At 51.2% G+C, this 20,878-nt stretch overlaps 1 protein-coding gene across 3 annotated transcripts in view; it reads right to left on the minus strand.

Annotated features, from left to right (window-relative positions):
- Nucleotides 1-20,878, minus strand: part of ITGA11 (integrin subunit alpha 11) — a 111,762-nt gene that overhangs the window by 38,576 nt on the left and 52,308 nt on the right. For all 3 annotated transcript variants that reach the window (XM_034993718.1, XM_034993719.1, XM_034993720.1), the window contains exons 4-10: nucleotides 17,119-17,210; nucleotides 13,619-13,733; nucleotides 10,882-11,009; nucleotides 9,489-9,637; nucleotides 4,676-4,820; nucleotides 4,031-4,196; nucleotides 2,394-2,464 (exon numbers count right to left, since the gene is read on the minus strand). In XM_034993718.1, the coding sequence (XP_034849609.1) occupies nucleotides 2,394-2,464; nucleotides 4,031-4,196; nucleotides 4,676-4,820; nucleotides 9,489-9,637; nucleotides 10,882-11,009; nucleotides 13,619-13,733; nucleotides 17,119-17,210 (866 nt within the window). The remainder of the gene's footprint in view (nucleotides 1-2,393; nucleotides 2,465-4,030; nucleotides 4,197-4,675; nucleotides 4,821-9,488; nucleotides 9,638-10,881; nucleotides 11,010-13,618; nucleotides 13,734-17,118; nucleotides 17,211-20,878) is intronic.

The following is a 20,878-nucleotide window of genomic DNA, read 5'->3' on the forward strand; positions in this document are numbered from 1 at the left end:
TGACCAGGTGACATTTTGGGGTCTCCTCTTCTACCCTGGGCACTGGAGTCTCTTTCCTCTTGCTGCTTTTATCCTTTTTCACTCGAAGGCTGGTTTCCTTGCTAGGTAGACAACAGCAGCCCAGGTGATGAGCTACTGGGCCCTTCCTCTGCTAATTGAGAACATTCTATGGGGTCCGTCCCCTAGGACTGGAGATCTTTCTCTCTGACATAACTAAACAGGCCCAGGGCAGCTGAAGGCTCTCCACACATTTGCAGGAAGCAGCTGTCTGAGGCTGTCTGTGGAACACTTTTGGGGGAGTTGGAGCCTGGTAGCTTGCCCAGGACGTGGACTCACTGGGGCTCCGGACCCGCTCTGAGCAAAGCCAAAAGCCTGGACCAACTGCTCTCCATCCCCACAGAGGTCTGACCGACCATGAGAACGGTGGAGCTGGACTCCCCAGGGACACGACGGCTGTGGCCAATTATGATGGCATCAGCGGCTGGCACTGAGAAACCTCTGTGCCCTAAAATGGCGACCCAATGGCCAGTCGCAGTGCCAACAGCCCACCATCGTTGCTCCATGCCTTCAGATTTGGAAGGATTTTTTTTCTTTTTAAGTATTAAAGAGTCTCAGATTCAAACTTAATCATCATCTCTTTAAGAGTCCTATCAGATAAAAACTTCCAGATGCCTGTTACTTGAAAACAAGACTTGGGGGTTTTAGAAGAGCTGGGGTGGGGATGAGGATGGGGAGAGGCACCCTGGTCTCTCCAACCATGGGAATGAAAACAAGTTGGACACGTGGGAGAATCTGCACAGGGCAACGCATGCCCTTGACCTAAGTAACAGGCCAGGCTCGGAGCTCTTGGTCTCCCCTGTGCAGCTGGGGAGCCCGTGGATCCTGCAGGGACTCATCTCGCTCAACACACTGAACTGCTTGGGTCATTTTCAGGCCTCATCTCAGCGTTCTTGAATACCTGAACCTCGTCGTAACCTCCCTTTCTCTTCAGGTTCCCTGATTCCTGGGCATACATGGACCATCATATTCAAAGCAGGAGTCTGCACCTTCCGGGACCCAGCACAGGGCCCAGCACTGAGAAGGCACAGAAAAGATTTGCAGATCTGACCACCTAAAACGGACAATTATTCCCACCTGCCAACCCAGCAGGGCTGTGCTGAGCGTGAAATGGGGCACAGGAATTTCCTGGAAAAGTTTACAGTGCTGTGCACATATAACACGAGTGTTATAATTACAGGCAGTTCCATTTATATCCTGCTGTATTCGGGTGGGCAGGAGCCTGTCCAGATGCAGCTCGGGAACAGCGGATCATGAGTCAGGTTTCCACCCCTCCGCAAGCTGCCTGCTGTGCACAGGTCCCCCCACCCCACTCCCTGCCTCCGATTTGGGATTTCTGACTCAGACCCCCTTAGATTCCATAAGCTTTAAGGGAGCAGCTGCTTGGTGTGGGGAGGAAGAGTGTAAGACTGGTGTTTTTGTCACTCATGTCACTTCAGCGGGTCGCTCAGACTTTGTGTGACTCAGTTTATTGCTCTGGAGACAGGGACCAAGGAATCCTGCCCGATTCACCTCACAGAGGAGTGGGGGCGGGAATCGGTGAGATAATGAAGGTCACGTATAAGCCGGCAGGATCAATAGGTCTTTTCTGGCAAACGAGGAGGCAGAAGGACACTCCTGGGGTGCCAGCCTGGGGAGAACAGCTAGGCACCTGCCTGCCCAACGCATGCCCCCTGACTCAGACTCCTGCTGTGCAGTCCTCCCACCACGCAGTGCTCCCAGGCGGGGCTCCACGGTTTAGAAAAACGTACTCACAGACACCGACTCTCTCGAGGCCCCTCTGGCGATTCCGGGAGGTTCCAGCCCCATCTTGCCAATCAGAACCAGGTGAGGTGTGCCGAGGGCGAGTGACAGCCTGACGCTCCGGGCCTGCGATGCAGAGCCTCTGACACGGCATGCTGCTCGTGACACGGCGTGCCCACCTGGGACCTCTGCCACCTGGCACGTCTGGACACCCTCCCGCATCGGCGTGGGGCCACGCCCCCGCACTCACAGGCCGCCTCGGGCACAGGGTACTATTAGTGCAATGTCTTTGGTTTTGACCCAATTTTCACGCAAGGCTCTGTGGACCGATTGGGACCTTTGATCCTGGAGGAAATGCCCCCATCGGCACCCCGGGCAGGGAGGGGACAGTTCATTACTTGTAGCCCACTCCCTGCTGAGAAGGGCTTGAGACAACCTGTTGCACGTTGAAGACCTTGACTTCCTTCTTGGAGTCATGGCAGACGGAGACAGAGGGACCGGAGAAACAAAGAGGGGTGAGAGCCCAGGAAAGGCGGGATGACCACCTAGAGAGCTGGGAAGTGTACGGAAGGGCGATTCCAACCCCGACCCACCTCTACCACGTGGGACGAAAAGCCCGTCTGCGACATTTCCAGCCCAAAGGACGTTTCGTTCTTGTTGGTGCCTAAAACAGAAGGACAGAAAGATCTAGCTCCATGCCTGATCGCTTATTGCCACACACACGTGCATCTCCACCCCCAGCATCTGTGTCCTGGGGGCCCCTTCAGCGAAGGCAGAGGGCGCCCTAAGGCTGAGTCCAGCAGCACTGCCCTCCTGGGTGGCCCCAGAGGCAGGCAGCCTGCACAGGAGGGCACCAGGCACCTTCTGGCAGCTGCTGGCTTTACAGCCCCATTACTGCTGGACAGGGTTTGGGACGAGTTATATGACAGAGCATGTAAGCTATATGACTGTCAAAATAGGGGAAAGAACAAGAAGAGTCCATGGAAAGAAATAGTCTACATTTTTGGCAAGAAGTGGAAATTCCATTTCTTTCCCCACTTCTCTCATTCCTATTATTCACCAGCTTTGGTTCCAGGGGCCTCTGGAGGATTACCAAACGTTGGCTCGATCCTTGGGAGGGAGACCTGTCACCACCACAGCTTTGCACAAGAAACCCATGTGTGCTGAAAGCCCCTCCCCAAAGAGTCCCCCCCCCCAGGGCCCTGGAGCTGATGTTCTCCACGCCCAAGGAAACTGTTTCTAGAAGTACCCTCATCTGGATATTTCAGTCCTATGTGAGTGTCAAAACTCAGGTTCACACTTTCTATTCCTTTATCCTGTGGTTAAGGGCTGCTTTTGTCTCCTCGTGGGTCTGGAGCTCATCTTTTCCAATGTGCTCAGGCTCTGGGATGCTGCTTTCTGTCTCTGTTTACAACCCTCCCATGTGGCCCAGCCCAGTGTCGGGAGGGCCGGGTCTAGCAATACACGGCACAAAGGAAAGCCGTGCAAACAAAACTGGAATTTAAATAGTAAGTAAGGTAAGGGGGGCGCCTGGGTGGCTCAGTCGGGTAAGTGCCTGCCTTCAGCTCAGGTTATGATCCCAGGGTCCTAGGATCGAGCCCCGCGTTGGGCTCCCTGCTCAGTGGGGAGCCTGCTTCTCCCTCTCCCTCTGCTGCTCCCCCTGCTTGTGTGCTTCCTCTGTCAAGTAAATAAATAAAATCTTAAAAAATAATAAATAGTAAGGAGAGAGGCAATCGGAAGTAACCCTATGCAAAGTGCTTTCGGCGGAATGGGAGGCAGCTGGACTCAGGGATTAAGCGTTTCAGGCTACGGAGGCAGGCACAGCTGCATCCAAACTAGGGTTGCCAGATAAGATACAGGATGCCCAGTTCAATTTGAATTTCAGACAACCAGTGGATAACTTCTTAGTATCAGTCTGCCACAAACACTGCATTTTATATTTGCTAAATCTGGCGACACTAGCTTCCCAAGCCGGGGAAGCTTTGGCAAGTCACTTGGTTCCTACAGGCTTCAGGATCGTCAGTGGTCAAAGGAGGAGAAAGTCGCAAAGCCACCGTCCGGGGCTGTCTGTGAGGTGCACGGCCTCCAGTCCCGCACGGAATACCACGCATTTATTGTGACGGGATGACTCCTGCTAAAGCATTCCGCATTGTGGGGCTGGATGTCGCTCCATGGGGTTCACTTGATGTGAGCCTGGAAGCGTAGACCTCTCTCGGTAGGTATCGCTTACCTTCCAAGCTGAAGATCCTGTCCCCCAGGGCATCAACAATGTCCTTCAGGGCTGCCTCGTCGGTCACGTTGAAGAAGTGCTTGTCATCGGGGTCACTGGCGATGTATTTGATCTCGTTTAGAAAAGCTTCTGGATTGATCCCCCGGCGGTTGTAGTAGCCTAGGACCTGCCAGGGAACAGGGGCAGGGTGACCAAGCAGGACGTAGCACAGACCTCCCCACACGCCCGAGTCCCCTGACCCCGAGTGGCCAGGGCCACTGTTTCAGCTGCCAGGAGCAGAACTTGGGGTTCCACTTGCAGTTTGAGACAGGCTGTCTTGTAGGGGCCAGAGAAGCCCCCTGGTCTAAGATAAGGGTCTGGGGGCCGGGTGGCTTGGGGGTGTTTCCTAGAGTTCTGAGGTTTCAGAATCTCCCTGGCAATGGAGGAAAAAACCTCCCAAGCCCCCACAACTGTTGTGGATGGCCTTGGACAGCACTGAAGGAAAATTCCCCAGATGCTCTTTAGGAGAGGCTGAAACAAGGAGAGGCCCATTGGAGGGCCTGGACAGCTTGTTCACTACCCAGAAAATGCCCCTGAGACTCCCCAGAGGTTTGATGGCTAAGCCTCTAGGGGCGCGCAGTGTGGGACACTTGGGGCAGGACTCACGGCCACAGCGTATCTGGTCACGTTGTCTCTCTCGCTTTGCTGGATCACCTTCTCCAGGTCTGGGCTGTCATGGGACTCTCCGTCTGTGATGACAATCATTACTTTCTTGGCCCCTTTCCTTCCACCTTTCTGGAAAGCCTCTGAGCTGAAACCATAGCACAGGGGGGTAGGGTCACAAGAAGGATGTAGGGATGGGGCAGCTTCCAGTGCTCCTCCCAAGGGGCAGCCACAGAAGTAGGGCCAAGCCCGCTCACCTCCCCCGAGGGAGCAACCCAACAGGGTTGGATCTTGAACCAATGAAGAAGCTGGGTTGAGATGCCCACACTACTCATTCACCAGCTGCTCAGACGGGTCACGTATCTGCTTGTTCTTTTTTTATTTTTTTAAAGATTTATTTATTTATGAGAGAGAGAGCACAAGTGTGAGGGATACAGGGAGAGGGAGAAAGGATCTCAAGCAGACTCCGTGCTGAGGGCAGAGCCTGACCACAGCTTGATCTCATGAGCCTGAGATTCAGGACCTGAGCCAAAACCAAGAGTCAGATGCTTAACCGACTGCACCTCCCAGGCGCCCTTGCTCATCTTTAAAAAGCGACTTTAAAGAACCCCTTTAGGGTCTCGACCATGCTGTTTTGGGCAAGCGAAGGGGACAGGGTGGGCTTGGGAGGAAAGTTCAAGGTCAGATAGAGACCTTTATTTTATTTTAATTTTATTTTTTTAAAGATTTTATTTATTTCTTTGAGAGAGAGAGAGAATGCACGAGTGGGGGGAAAGGGGCAGAGGAAGAGGGAGAAGCAGGCTCCTCACTGAGCAGGAAGCCTGATGTGGGACTCAATCCCAGGACCCTGGGATCATGACCTGAGCCAAAGGCAGACGCTTAACTGACTAAGCCACCCAGGCACCCCAGATGGGGACTTTTAGACACCCTAAGTTAGTGGTTCAAAAACCCAGCTGTACATTAGAATCACCTGGGGAGTTTTAAAAAATGCTGATGTCCAGGCCCCACCTGGGCATGTGATCAGAAGCTCTGGGGCATGGCCTGGGCATCAGTATTTTTCCAAAGATCTAATGAATACTGATGCTGAGAACCACTTCCCTACATACTGAAAGGGTGATGGGCCAGAGTAACTCAACACCCAAACAACACTAATCCATAAAATACACGGAATGAAGCCTGAACGAAGTTCTGACTTTTCCCACGAGGACTATTTTGATTCTATTTTAGGAAATATTAAGTATCAAATTCCGTGACAAATACTCCTCTTTCTTGCTTTTTATTTTGTTTTCAGTGCCTGAAGCAGGTGCTTGGCCTGCCTGTTGGACCATCCAGCCAGGGGCCGGGGCCTGGTTTGCTGGTCCACCACACTGTGGAGAGACTCTTAGAGCTGGCAGCCCATCTCAGAAGCAGGAAACCTGGCTCTGGAACCATCACTGGCTCTCGGTGCCTCTGTGGCCAACCCTCCTTTAGACCGTGAGGTTCTGAATAGGAATGACATGGTCTGGACCCAAAGTCTGGCCCAGCAGGTAGGATTTTCCAGTAAGGATCTGAAAATAAATGTTTCCCTGAGACTCTTGGGTCTGACCCACAGATTGAGGCTCCACGATGCTAGGTTAAAGCTCATCACCAGAGGTATCTCTTGTGACACGGCACGCTGATGAACTGATGTGCATGATTTAGATGTTGAGGAATTCACAAAGCCTGGAAAAAGTTAGTTCAGAGCATCTTCAAGCTCCCAGGTAAGAGAACAGACCATCTGCCATTCTCTCAGCTCTATGATATTGTGGATAGACGGACTTAAAAAAAAACATTGAGTTTTGTTTTTGTTTTTTTTTTTAAGATTTTATTTATTTATTTGACAGAGAGAGAGATACAAGTAGGCAGATGGGCAGCCACGCAGAGGGAGAGGAAGAAGGAGGCTCCCTGCTCAGCAGGGAGCCCAATGCGGGGCTTGATCCCGGGACGCCGGGATCATGACCTGAGCAGAAGACAGACGTTTAACTGATTAAGCCACCCAAGCGCCCCAAAGACCATCGAGTTTTAATATGAGCTATGAACTGAAGGAAGCCAGAGGTACACTTGATGTGACTACAGCAAATTTTGAGCATCAGCCTGACCCTGCCAGTCCCTCAAAGGAGATTCTAGATGTTTCCATCACCTCATTGAAGGATCAGGCCCAGGCACAAAACTCCATGTAAAAAAAGTATGGCAGGGGAGAAACAGGTTTTATTATATAGGGAGCCAAGAATTTTCAGGTTCGTATTTCCATATAGTGGAATTGTGTGAATATCTGTATGAATCTGCAATGGGGTGAATATTGACATGAATCATCAAATTTAAAATTGTGACTTTTTATTGTGTAAAAAACCTTGGATTTGTTCCCTTGTAAATCAGATCATAAGTTCCTTGAGAGCAGTGAGAGCTTGATAATCTCAACTCACATTCTGGAAGTCAGAATGATCTATGGACAAGTAGGCCATATCACGTCTCCTTTCTGCTCAAAACCTGCACTGACTCCCATTTCTTTCGGGTCCTGACAATGGCCTATCAACCCATCATAATCTGGCCCGGTCATCCCTCTGTCCTTCTGAGCCCTTCCTCCTGCTTCTTCTCCTTAATTAAAAGTGTGGAGTGAACTAAGGTGGAATCACATCATTGTCCCCATGGCCTCCAAGCCATACATGACTACCAGATTCACCTTTACGTGCATATCTGATGAAAACACTCTCGAGCCTAAGAGCCCTCCATGGCCACTCATGGTTGTTTTAGCCATGACATTATCATTCTCACAATCTGGCTCCAATCCCCCAAACAGGAACCCCATTCCATTGTCAAAAGACTCCAAATATAAACATTCCTTGACTTTCCCCCTCTTCCGTCCTTGACCGGATGGAATGTCTTCTTTCCACCTCTCCCTGATCGAATCCTGGGGTCTTCTTAGGGCAAGCCAAATGCCAGCCCCTCTTAGCAAGTCCTCCCTTAGATCCTCTCCTTTCATCCTCACTGATTTAGGCTGATGCTTCTCAGAGTTCCTGACTGGGCCAGGGGGGGCCACGGGTTACCATCTCTGTAACCCTCAAGTCCATGGCCTGGATCTTCATACTTTTGCAGGTGCACACAGGAAAAAATGCATTGTGAATAACTGAGTGAGGAGAGCAAACCTTTTACTTTAAGACACACCCCCTGTAATTTGGGACTTGGCAGGCTGAGGAGATCAGATTTCAAACTTCACTTGAGGCCCAGATTGCATATCCCAGCAGTGCTCATGAGTCACGACTGGTTCAAACTACTAAGTGGGTCCCACACTCGTAATTGACCTGGGGTTGGTGGGCTGCATCCCTGTATGAGTCAGTTAGTTCACACCGAAGAAATGATCACCAGTGGGCACCGGCTTCCTCTGTTGCCCCAGCAATTCCATGGGTGCGTGTGGGGGGCTCAGGGACTCATCCCAGTGACAGCAAAACAGAAAAATGGCCCGTTCCTTTTGAGGATGAGTAAGTGCCATCTTCACACGGAGGGAGGCTCATGGCCCATTCTTTGTGAGGATGAGTAAGAGCCAGGTTCATTTAGGAAAAACATTTGAGCAAGTTTTATCAGCAAACAGAATTATGTTAGTGGAGCCGTAACTTAATTATAAAGAGTTATAAGGTTGGAGAAAGTTTCATCGTTTGACCGCATGAAATCACGTTACTGCTAAATTCTATTAAACACTTTGGCTTATCTGACGTGAGGTGGGATTATACGAAAATGGGCCTGTGGTCTCAATGGACATAGCAGAGCTTATCTTTGTAGATGTAGAATTTATACATTTAAAATCCGTTAGCCTTAGATGTAGTCACCTTAGGGGTTTAGGCCTCAGCGCAAAAGATCTTGGGGAATTGCTTCTAAAGTCACTTCCTGATTTCAGTGGGGGTGAGCACAATGTTCTGAGCAATGGCCGTGTCACTGGAGAGCACGGAGCCATCCGTGAGGGTGCTGTCTAGAGGCAACATTCATCTTCATGGTGAGTGGGTACTGGTGTGGTTTTAAGGAGCCAGCCTTGTGAGTCTCCAACCTCAGGAGTTAGGAGTTACATTTAACGATGTTCCTCGCACTCCACTGTGACACGGACTCCATGGAAGATTCTGCCCTCCTGGAACCTATCCACTTTTTTACGGGTCTCTGTGGCACTGCGCATTTTCCAAAGTTGGTTGCAACAATACCTCCCATTCCAAATGCTCTCCTGTGATGTGACCTTGCCATTCCTCCATCAAGAGGCAGAATCAAGTTCTCTTCCCCTTGAACCTGGGCCGGTCTTAATGACTTGCTGGATCAATAGAATATGGCAAAAGTTATATCTGGGACTTTGGGGGCTAGGTCAAGGCAGTCTCAGAGTTCCTGTGGGGGCCTCTTGGAAAGCTCTCTTGGGACGCTCCCTCTCAGAGCCTGGCTGCTACACCACGAGAAAACCGAGCCACATGGCCACGTGTGGGTGCTCAGGTTGCCAGCCCACACTGAGCTCCCAGCCAACAGCCCGAGACAACTGCCAGCCTCATGAGTGTGCCATTTTGGATGTCCAGTCCAGTCAACCCCTCCAATGACAAGAGCCCCAGCTGACACACCGGATTACACCCATAGGAGAGAGCCCCAGAGAGAATGGACCAGCCGAGCCGAGTCAACCCTAGAACCTGGAGGGATTAATAAATTATTGTCTCAAGGTACAGAATTTTGTGGAGGTTTGTTACACAGCAATGTAGAACTAGACAAGTTATCTGAGATTTAAGTAAATTATCATTATTTCTATTTTATTGGCATTTTTTTTTTTTTTTTTTTTTACCGAGCAAATTCGATGCCAAATGCCGTCCGGGTCTCCGTTCCTCCTCTCTGCTCAATGTGGCTGGCAGCTTCCACCACATCTCGTACAGACCTGTAGTCATTGAGGTGAAATTCATGCACCACGTCTTCTCCGTATTGGACAACTCCAACCTGTGAGGGAAGAGAAAGGACCCCTGAAAGCTGTGCTGTGGGCGGTGAGGCTTTCCAGAGTCATCTCTCTGTCTGCAACTGTTGGGGAGTGCGAAGGGCGGGGGAACTTCCCAAGGAAGAGTCACTGGGAAGGGAAGCTATTCTGCATAGTTCTGCAGAGCTCCAGGAATGAATGGGTGGCTTGGTGGGGTGGGTGGAAGGCGCCTCTCCAGAGGGGAGACTGTGAGGTGGGATCGAGCCCCGCCCGTGTCGGGCTCCTTGTCTAGCGTGGAGCCTACTTGGGACTCTCTCTCTCTCCCTTTCCCTCTGCTCCTCCCAGCTTGTGCACTCTCTCTCTTAAAACAAAAAAACAAAAACAATAAAAATAAAGAAAGGCCCAACAGATTATGTTGCTTGAGCATAGGATTGAAGCCTAAAATATTAGGAGCAGAATGACTGGAGGGCCATGGCATTTTTCACCAAAGGCTGGAACCAAGGTTCCTGAAAACTTGGAGGAGAATCTTTCATCGCCAAGGCTGATAAGATATAGACAATATTAATAGCCTCAAAATAAACAAAAAGCCTTAAGGGCCTATAGTAGGACTGGAATGAGAAAACCTTCCTGTCAGATGGGCCCCAAGTTTATCTGGTGCCTTTTTAAGGCCAGACTTTCGTGCACGAGACCCTAAAGATGACCTTCCCGTTGTGGGCAAGTCATTACTTCTTGAGAAAGCCCACTGCCTTTTTAACAGCTCTAATTGTTACAAAATAATTTCCTAGAATGACTTGTAATCTGCCACCTCGTGCCTCCTAAATGTCAGTCCTCACTTGGCCACCCAAAACAATACAGAATAAATCGACCCCCTCTTTAGCCCGGTGGCGTTTCGGACACCTGCTGGTAGCTATGTCCTCCCTCCCACCCCCTCTCGGTCTTCCCTCAAGATCTGTGTGTCTAATTCTCCCCTGTGCCTCACTCAGTAGGGATCCACTCAACCGTCCCTGCCTTCCTTCTTACTCTCTCTAGGAAAAGTTTCTCTTAATAGGTGGCATCTATCCCAGAAGACGGGTTTGGCCGGTGAAGTGGGGCCTCCTCGGAACCGTCCCTGGATGCACCCAGCAGAGGTGGGCGTCCTGGGCTGCAGGGCCTGAGCCTGGCCCTTGCACCTACACCTCATTAGCACGTGCAAAGATGCTCCTCCACGGCCCAGGCCAGAGTCTTCCATAGGTTTGGGGAGCCCTGGTCAGAGGAGGAGGGAGACACTCACCTGGATCTGCCCAGGGCCGATGTAGAACTTCTTCAGGATGTTGATGAGGAAGTGCTGAACCTCCACCCAGGGGTAGATGCTGTTGGAACCATCCAGGACAATGATGATGTCCATGTAGGTCTGGCACCCTGGGAAGTGGGGACACCGTCATGGCTGCCCAGTAACTCGGTGCTTTCAGTCTCTGATTCTCCAGGTGTGGGTCCAGGGGACAATAGAAGAAGGACCCTGTCACATGCATGTAATTCCCTGGGCTAGGAGTTTATTTGGGCAACATGAATGATGAGCCCAGGAATTCCTGGCTCTGTTCAGCCACTCTGTGCTGGCTGTTTGAACCAAGCTTAAGTCCACCCTGACTCCCTCTGCTCTTCATCAGGGACCAACCTACCATCAGCTGGCTGATGCTTTCAGCCCAAATGAATGAACTTCACTTTTTAGGAGAGCAGTAAGGGGTGATGGCTTAGGATGAGGGATCCAGCAACAGACCGTTTGATTCCCGGCTTTGCCGGGCATTAGCTGTGTGACCTTGGGCAAGTCACCTAACCTCTCAGTGCCTGTTATCTCTGCTGCAAACACAGGCTTGGTGATAGGAGAAGGTTGCCAGGAGGAATCAAGGAAATGAGGCTTCTAAAGGGCTGAGCACAAAGTCAGTGCCCAAGAAATCTTAGCGGATCCTCTTATTTTTTTAAAATTTTTATTTATTTATTTATTTATTTATTTTTAGATTTTATTTATTTGAGAGAGAGAGAATGAGAGAGAGCACATGAGAGGGGGGAGGGTCAGAGGGAGAAGCAGACTCCCTGCCGAGCAGGGAGCCCGATGTGGGACTCGATCCCGGGACTCCAGGATCATGACCTGAGCCGAAGGCAGTCGCTTAACCAACTGAGCCACCCAGGTGCCCCTCTATTTATTTTTAAGCAAAGTACTTTGTCAATGTGACAATGACATCGTCAGGTCAAGCATTTGTGCCTTTATTTCTGCTCTGAGCATAAAGGTTTCTCTATATTCTTATAATATTAATACCAAGTTAAAATGAACACTAAAAACCATCAAAGAAACATTGGTACCGCAACAAATGCAACAATCTTTTAAAATCTAAGTAACTTATTTCTATTGGTGAACAGTTAGGGTTGCTTTGAAATTAGATGTCCCAATATATGATATATACATACTATATTAGATTATATCATATTGAAATATTGGGTATCTGCTGACTTCTAGTGGAGAATTTTCACACTGTTGTAAAATCTACTTTATAGCAAAATGGCAGGAGACTTCTGTGTGTTAACCATTCCAGTAACTCCTGCATCATGAAGGTGCAGTTGGTTGAAGTCAGTGCTCACCAGAGACAAAAGGTGGCGGCTTTGAATGTAGACATTCTCGTCCCACCTGCATGCTGTGTGCAGCATGTGATGGCCCAATTCTTCTGGGCTCACATAGCCAGATAGCTTTGTCCTTTTCCAGCCTGGTTAATGCCTGCCACCAGCTGTGTGGTGCGGGCGGCCAAGGACGTGACTGAGACAGAAACTCCTTAGTTAGGCGGAGTTCCTAATCCAGTGGTAGGAACAAGGTTTCTTTTATTTTTAAGCCATCTTTATTATTAGAACGCATTTATTACTGCTGATTTCTTTCGTGCTATTTCACTTTTTTTTTGAAAGCATCTTGGGAAGAACTTTGCTTTAGATCTGTGGTTCCTAAACAGGACTGAACACTCCAGGGAACACACACACACACACACACACACACTCACTCACTCCCACGTACACACACCCTGGGGCTTGTCCCAGACCTACTGAGTTAGAGCCTCCAGAGCGGGTGCCCTGGGGTCTGTGTCTGATAAGCTCCCAGCACACTGCTGCTGGTGGGCCAGATGAGCAGGCCTCCACCAGAGGAGTTCCTGGAGGCTTAGATGGTCATTTGTTGGCCTGGGGTGAGGTTCCCCATTCACACCTCATGTGACCGAACTTGCCAGCCACAGTACCACCTTTCCCTTGGCCACTTTGTGAGCATAGAATCGACACCTTCTCCTCACCCTTAAAAGGACCACTTTCTAGCCCCTGCTGTGCTGATGTCCCCCACCACCCCCCCCTCCCTGGCCAGAGGTGCTAATCCCTTCACCCTCAATAAAACGGGTTAGCAGCTGCTTGGATGACGGTCTTCAGCCCAGAGGAAATAGTGAGGCTTGGAGCCAAGTAGTCTGGGCTTGCAGGAGACAAGGTCTGAACACTATTTCTCCAGATTTTCTTGGCTGGTGGGGAGTGAGTGGGAGGTTTTGTGTTCCATGAGCCTCTGGGCAAGCTGGGCAGAACTTCCTGATATCCAGGAACACCAGTCAGAGGGGGCCGTTACCAGGGATATTTCTGTTTTCCTTGGCCTTCCACCTACAAGGCAACTGCATCGCGTAACATCAGAGGGCACCATTCACATTGTAGTCTAAGTGAACAAGGTCCCCAGAATTGTGCTGAGCATGGGCTTGCTGCTCTACATGGTGGCCCAGCAACCTCTTCCTCACTCACAGTGGGTTTGCAGTGAGCCTCTCTGCCTGCCAGGATTGTCTTCATAACCTCAGCTCGTTGGCCTCTTACCAACACTCTGTTGTGGGTAACCCACAGGTTCTGGGGCAGGGCGGGGCTCGAGTCCAGGTGCTGCTTTGTAGCTGCAGGGTGGGGGGGATCAGAGCTCGGAGCCTTCCATGACAGTCGGCCACTCAGCATGGGTCTGCAGATTTGAAGCTACTTACGTTGGAGAGCTGGGGCCACCGTCTTGGAGAACCTGAAGTTGGAGTTGACTCTCGAACACATCCCTGTGGTGTAGTAGGAACTCCCACACTCGTGAGACCAGAGGGGGCTGCAGGCCTGTGAAGCACAGGGCAGACCCCTAGTCAGTGGGGGATCTCCGGGAGGGTCCAGACCCAACAGGCTTTGGCCCAGCCCAACCTCCATGACCTAAGATAGACATCCTCTATCTGAGTATTGGTACTCCAAGGATTTAGAGAGTCTTCTTGGAGTCTAACTGAATTATTTCTTGCTCTAATGTGTTTTAGTTCTCTTGCTTCAGATGGAATGGAGAAAAACTAATCTTAGAGTCCTCCTTTGTTGCATTTTCAAGGGTCCCATTCTCTATCCCATCACCTAGAGTTGTGACTCTCCTTCACCCTTCCTGCCCACCCTACCCACCACGCAGCATCATCCATGAGAGTGAACCCTTCAAGGTCACTAGAAGAACCTCTCTGTCTGAAGAGGTCACCTGAAGGTCCTTACTGGGAAAACTTCCAGGACTGGGTTCCAACAATATACCCATGCATCTTACTGGGAAAAAAAAAAAGAATGTTTCTCCTCCTTCTCTGAAATTTGCTACCAAACACATTGATGTCAGCTTCTCATTTAAAGATTAAGTGATGCGTCCCCCTCAGGGTCAGGGTCATTAAAAATGAAAGCTCAGCCACATGCCTCCATTTTTGTCTTGCTGCCAGGAAACCCAGGACTAAATTTTGTCCTATAATTTCCTTTGGTCTGGAAAAATAATTATTCCATTTCTAATTTCTTTCTTTAATTAGCTTTCTTTTTTTAGTCAGATTTTAAGGGTTTTGTTTTATCTCTGTCCTTTGTTGAAGCTGCAGTAAATTATTTCTGGAAGTAGGGGGAGAATAAAGGAGGGTGGATGATGGATGATGGCTAGAGGGATAGATGGATAGGTGATGGCTGGAGGGACAGATGGATAGATGATGATGGATGGATGAATAGATGGATAGATAATGGATGGATAGATGGATAGATAATGGATGGATGAGTGGGTGGATGGATGATGGATGGATGTAAGTGTGGGTGGAAGGATGGATGATGGATGGATAGATTGATAGATGATAGATGGATGGATGGGTGGATAGATGATGGATTGATGGATGGCTGGATGATGGATAATGGATGGATGGATGATGGATGGATGAATGGATGATGGTTAGATAGGTGGGTAGATGATAGATGGATGAGTGGGTGGATGAATGATGGATAATGGATGGATGGATGATGGATAATGGATGATGGATGGGTGCAGGAAGGGATGGATGGAAGGATGAGTGAATGGGTGGATGAATAGATGAATGGAGAGATAAACAATTGGTTGGAGGATGGACTGATGAGTGAATGGATGAATGGATGAGTGAATGAGTGAACAAATGTTGCCATTTATAAACCAGGGACTTAACCAATCCGGAAGCCCCAGAGGGTGTATCATACAATCCTTCTTGGGCCTTCATCCACCTTGTGACGTAGATGAAATCAATTTGGTAGGAACATGATAAGGAGCCTCAGAAGGAAAAAGGAGTAGCAAAAAAGCCCCTGACAGGTCTGTGTGTGGACAGGACCCAGGGCCCTGTTTGCCCTTGGTTGGGATGATGAAGGGCTGCAGGCTGACCACACACCAAGGCACCTCTGGACTTTCCCTGGCAGGGCCACTATGCTCTCCACAGCCCCTGAGCATCCCACTCATCTTGTTGTCCTGCTGTCTGGTGCTCCACACCCTGAATGTCCCATCTGTCCACAGAAACATTTTTTTTTTTTTAAGATTTTATTTATTTATTTGACAGAGAGAGACACACAGAGAGAGGGAACACAAGCAGGAGGAGTGGGAGAGGGAGAAGCAGGCGCCCCGCGGAGCAGGGAGCCCGATGTGGGGCTCGATCCCAGGACCCTGGGATCATGACCTGAGCCGAAGGCAGACGCTTAACGACTGAGCCACCCAGGCGCCCCTGTCCACAGAAACATATTGTTGGATAAGAACAAAGAGCGACACAAGCCCTCCCATCTTAAAATGAGTGGCTCATTTTATTGGGCTTTCTGGGGTAATGTTTCTCTGAATTCTTCTCCTGTAGCTGTCTCTAGAACTATCTGTCCCAGCTGGATCCTGTTTTGAATCTCCAGCATTGCCCAGCCCATGGTGGCAAGGAGCAGGCAGCATCCGCCATGATGCCAGCCACACTTGCTGATTGTGTGCAGGGTGCAGAGACCTCTGACGACAGGCCTTCCTGCCCCAACGTCATGTTTACACTCCTTGTTGGCTTATCAGCTCTCCCCCCACCGGAACTGAAGCCCCAGGGGAGGGAGGCGTTCTGTTGACTGCTGAATCCCCAGTGTCCGGCATTGGGCTCAGCACATCGTAAGGGCTCAAAGCATTGGTGTTGAAATGAATAAATGTCCCTACCACTTCAGCACAAGTACCCCCTCCTCTCTCTTCCCTGCTAAGACCCCTGTCTCTTCTTGAAAAGCAAATAAAAAACCTCCCCCAGAGGGGTGCCTGGGTGGCTCAGTCATTAAGTGTCTGCCTTCAGCTCGGGTCATGATCCTGAGGTCCTAGGATCGAGCCCCGCATCGGGCTCCCTGCTTGGCGGGAAGCCTGCTTCTCCCTCTCCCACTCGCCCTGCTCGTGTACCTGCTCTCGCTATCTCTCTCTCTGTCAAATAAATAAATAAAATCCTTAAAAAAAAAAAACCTCCCCCAGAAAGCCTTCCCATCTAACCCTGCACAGTCCGGGGGTCCCAGTGCTCTGTATCTCTTCCCTCAGTCGTCGTAAATCTGTGTTCTCTCATTTATGGCTTCCCTTCAGAGACTTCTTTTTTTTTTTTTTTAATATTTTTTATTTATTTGACAGAGAGAAAGACAGCCAGAGAAGGAACACAAGCAGGGTAAGTGGGAGAGAGAGAAGCAGGCTTCCTGCCGAGCAGGGAGCCCGATGCGGGGCTCAATCCCAGGACTCTGGGATCACGACCCGAGCCGAAGGCAGACGCTTAACGACTGAGCCACCCAGGCGCCCCCCCTTCAGAGACTTCTTAGGGTGTGTGGTGTGTCCTGTTTCTTTGACCGAACCTGGAGCAGAGATTCGCGCCCTCCCCCACCCCCGCCTCAGAAATTTGGCTCTCCAGAAGGAGGGATGGGCTCCCTTCACACCGTTGGCCGTCTTTATTCCTGTTCCTTTCAGGCTGTCCATCCTGCAGCCCCAAGGTGTGCACACAAAAGAGCTCAATATGTTTTCCTGCCGGGGCTGTCCCCCTCAAAAGCTGAGGGTACCCTGGCAGAATGGTACAGGCAGGAAGTCTGGGGCAGAGCTGCTCCCTGAGCGTGCGGACAGAGTGTGAGCGTGTAAGGACACAGTGACTCACCCCCTGCCTCTCTTGGCCCCAAGCAGAAGGTCTGTGGGGCAAGAGGGGCGGGGATGTGGAGAGAGGGTGGGGTGGGTGGCTCTTACCAGGAAGCTGTTGTCCTTGGGGTTGGTGGCCAGGCTCAGGCCGAGGCGCATATTGTCCTTCCTCTCAGACACGTTGGACAGAGTGACCCTTCCTGGGGTGGGAGGGAGAAACTTAGCCAGCAGCCCCCCTCCCCCCGCCCACCCCGACCCAGAGCCCCCTGCAGCTGTCAGCCACCAGAGTCCTTCCTGATTCTCCCCGCCCCTCTGGAACCCTTGATCGCCTGCACGTCCAGGCAGCCCTCCATGCTATATTAAGGTCTTGCCCAGACGTGGTCTTAGTACTTCCTCACAATTCCCTGTGAGATGAGGAAACTGAGTCCCAGAGAGGCCAAGCAACCTGTTCAAGGTCACACAGCAAGCACTAGGCAGAGCATTGCCTAGTCCAGCATTTTTCCTCCTCCAGACATCTGACCGGTCCCTAGCATTCCTCATGTGTCCTGTCCTGCATCTTCCAGAACGCCTGACTTAGGCTGGCTTCCTCTGGGCAGCGTCCCCTCCACATTTTCCTTCAAGACCGTCTGCCATCAAAACTTAGTGGTCCGGGTCCTCCCGTGACCCTGGCTCTCTGCTCATCTGATAAACTGACATACGATAACCAGTTCTCTGCCAGGACAGCAAGAGCTCTCTACAGGTGTGTGAGGTCTTGCGAGAACATCCTTCTGTGGTTGGCTGTCAAGAGAACTGATTAGGAGCAGGATTACTATCAGCCAGCTGAGTGTCAGGAGAGGGCTGGGGCAGATTAGAATTGCTCACAAAGATTCTGTGAAGGTTTGACAAAATCATTCCACCAGACCACTGAAGGGAAGGAAGCAAGCTTGGCTCCCCCAGAAGTGTCATGGCTGTTGGGGTTTACACGCGTGTGTGGGCATGCGGCAGGGCGTAGCGTTTTGGGGGGAAGTGAGCCGGGCATTTCATTAAATGCAGAGCAGGTCAACCTTCCTGTCCTGTGAGGGGCAAGTAGATGTCTTCCCTGCCGACTTCCAAGGATTTGGGTGGCCTCCACTGAGAATGGTTTGCATCTGGATTCGGTGGTGGCTGTCAGTTTGAAGAGGGGCCTGGGGCCGGGCATTAGCAGGGGCCCGAGCTTCGACGCCTCACTGTGCTGTGGGTTGGGGGTGGGGACCGCTGCATTGGTTGTTTTTTCTCTCTGGGTTCCCCCAGTTGGTAGTAAGGCTCCTTTTGAAATCCAGCCCCTCTTGGCTGGAGACTGAGTGACTGGGGTTGTTTTGGTTTTGTCTGTCCAAAGAAGCCAGAGAGAAAAGAATAGTAATAACTCCGTGTTTTTATAATGCCTATATTATTTACAAAATACTGCCCACATGTGCCCTCCCAGGACCGCATCTTGGTCCTGGGAGGCCCAGGAGTCAATATTCCCATTTCACAGATGAGAAAATGGAGATGCAGAGAGGCTTAGTGACTTCTAGAAGGTCAGTTGCTGGTAGATGAGAGAGCGGGGACGTGAGTCCAGGCTGTGCACCATTCCATCCTGAGCTGTCCTGTCTGATGGCAGGGCGGTGGTGGCAATGGGGTGGTAGTGAGAAATCTGGAGAGGAAGCTCTAAGCCCTGACTGGGCAACCTCCACCCCTCAGCAGCTTGGAGACTTCTGCCCTCCGTTTGTGTCAAGGGTATGCCCCCCCCACCTTAACTTACCTCACCTCACCTCACCCCACCCCACCTCACTCCACCTCAGCTCAGCTCACCTCACCCCACCTCACTTCACCTCATCTTACTTCACCTCACCTCACCTCACCTCACTTCACCTCACCTCACCTCACTTCACCTCACCTCACTTCACCTCACCTCACCTCACTTCACCTCACTTCACCTCACCTCACCTCACCTCACTTCACCTCACCTCACCTCACCTCACTTCACCTCACTTCACCTCACCTCACTTCACCTCCCTTCACCTCACCTTACTTCACCTCACCTCACCTCACCTCACTGTGTACCATCTCCTTCCCCCTGGTCTCAGTGACTAAGTCCTTAGTCAGGTTGCTGACCCAGAAGCCGATGAACATGGTAGGGGAGACTCAAGCTCACATCCTGCTTTTGCTGCATACAGGCCTTGTGGACTTGGGGCAGTCACCACCCTCTCTCGGGTTCCGTCTGCCCCTCTGTGAGCAGGAGAGACTAGCATCTTTCTCAGTGGGTCTGTTTGAGGACTGGGTGGCACAAGCCCTTCCTCACGCGGAGCCTGCCTTCCAGAATCGCATCCTCTGCTTGAGCCTCTGCCCTTCGTTAAAACCCCGACTTCATCCGGGTGTCGGGAAGGAAGTGCCAGTGACAGGCTTTTTCACACTGAGTTGTGAATGTCTGCCACCCATTTAGCTTTCCCTGGAGAGAGAAGAAAGGACATTCCTGGCTTGGTGAGGCTCACAGCCTGGAAAGGCCATAGGAAAACCCAGGAGTCAGGTTTCCCAGCCTCGCGTTTTCCGCTGTGGGGATAAACTGACAGATGGTCTTCCTGCCTTACACTTTCTCCTTGGTGGGAGGGAAAGAAACACTCCCCAAATGAAAGGCTTCATGATCGGTTCTTTTCCTCTACTCTGACTCACTCTGCTGCCCACCACCTCCCAGCTTATGCCCCAGTTCGGGAATGTTTTCCAGGGTCTGATGGCTTCATGGCTCTCACTGCCAGCAGGGGCTCCTCCTCCTTTGGAGGGAAATAGGATCCACACTGGAAATCAGAGCAGTAAAGGAAACTAAATGATGAATTCATGTGTCTATGTCCCCACCTGGACCAGGAGCTTCTCTCAGCGGCCTTAGCCTGAACCCAGTGCTCACCCCTCCGACCCCCTCCTCGCTCCCTCTGCCCCAGCTGTGCAGCCCTTCTTTCAGAGTAAGCTCATTCCCACCTCAGGGCCTTTGCACGTGCTCTTCCACTGCCTGGCACGCTCTGGCTCCACCTGACTCCTTGCCATTGGACCTTTGCTCAAATGTTACCTGCTTAAGGAGGCCTCCCCTGACCACCTTACTGAGGTAGAATCCCCTCCCCACCACCTCCCTCCCCAGCCTCTCCTCTCGTAGCTCTGTGGTTGATCACACAGCATTTATCCCTGCCTGTAGCAGTATGCCTGTCTATCTCTACCTGATTTCTAGTTTGTCTGCTTGCTTCTTGTCCTCTCCCAGGAGAGCCCTTGGCTTCCTGTGCCCTGCTGTATCCCCAGAAACTAGCACAGTGCTTGGCACATACTAGGTTCTCAGTAAAATTTGGGGACATATTAGACCTGGAATAGATCCTAGGGTCATCGAGTCCACCCTCCTCACTTTACACATGAGCGAACCGAGGCTCAGAGACAGGATGTGAACTCCCTATGGACACACAGCACAGAAACTGTCCAGCTGGAAGGAGAAACCCCGCGGGGCTTGTTTCAGAAGCCTGTGCCTTCAGGGTGGGGGTGATTGGGTTCTGTGAGACACCAGCGAGGCTCCCGCCTCCCCCCAGACTGTTTCCTTACTGGAGTCTGGGCCCCGGCTGTGCTAGGGGTTTGAACTTCCCACCCACGGTGCTGACGCAGATGTGGACAGTGGGAGTGTCCGGCACCATGTGATGGGACAGCTGGCCGCCCTGGGGATCTGGGTTCTTGGGCTTTCTTTTTGATGCGGGCCTTTGCCTCCATCTGCTTATCTGTTGAAGCTCTGCCACCTCCCCCACCAGGCCCACCCCCCCCAACCCCGGCTTCACCTCCCCAGGGAGCCCCACCCCTCAGCTGGCTGCTGGGGGCCAGAGGCTACCTTCCTAGAAGGCGGGGAGGC

The sequence above is a fragment of the Mirounga leonina genome, unplaced genomic scaffold, assembly GCF_011800145.1.
Source record: "Mirounga leonina isolate KUSES-001 unplaced genomic scaffold, KU_Mleo_1.0 Mir_91, whole genome shotgun sequence".
NCBI classification, from domain to species: domain Eukaryota; kingdom Metazoa; phylum Chordata; class Mammalia; order Carnivora; family Phocidae; genus Mirounga; species Mirounga leonina.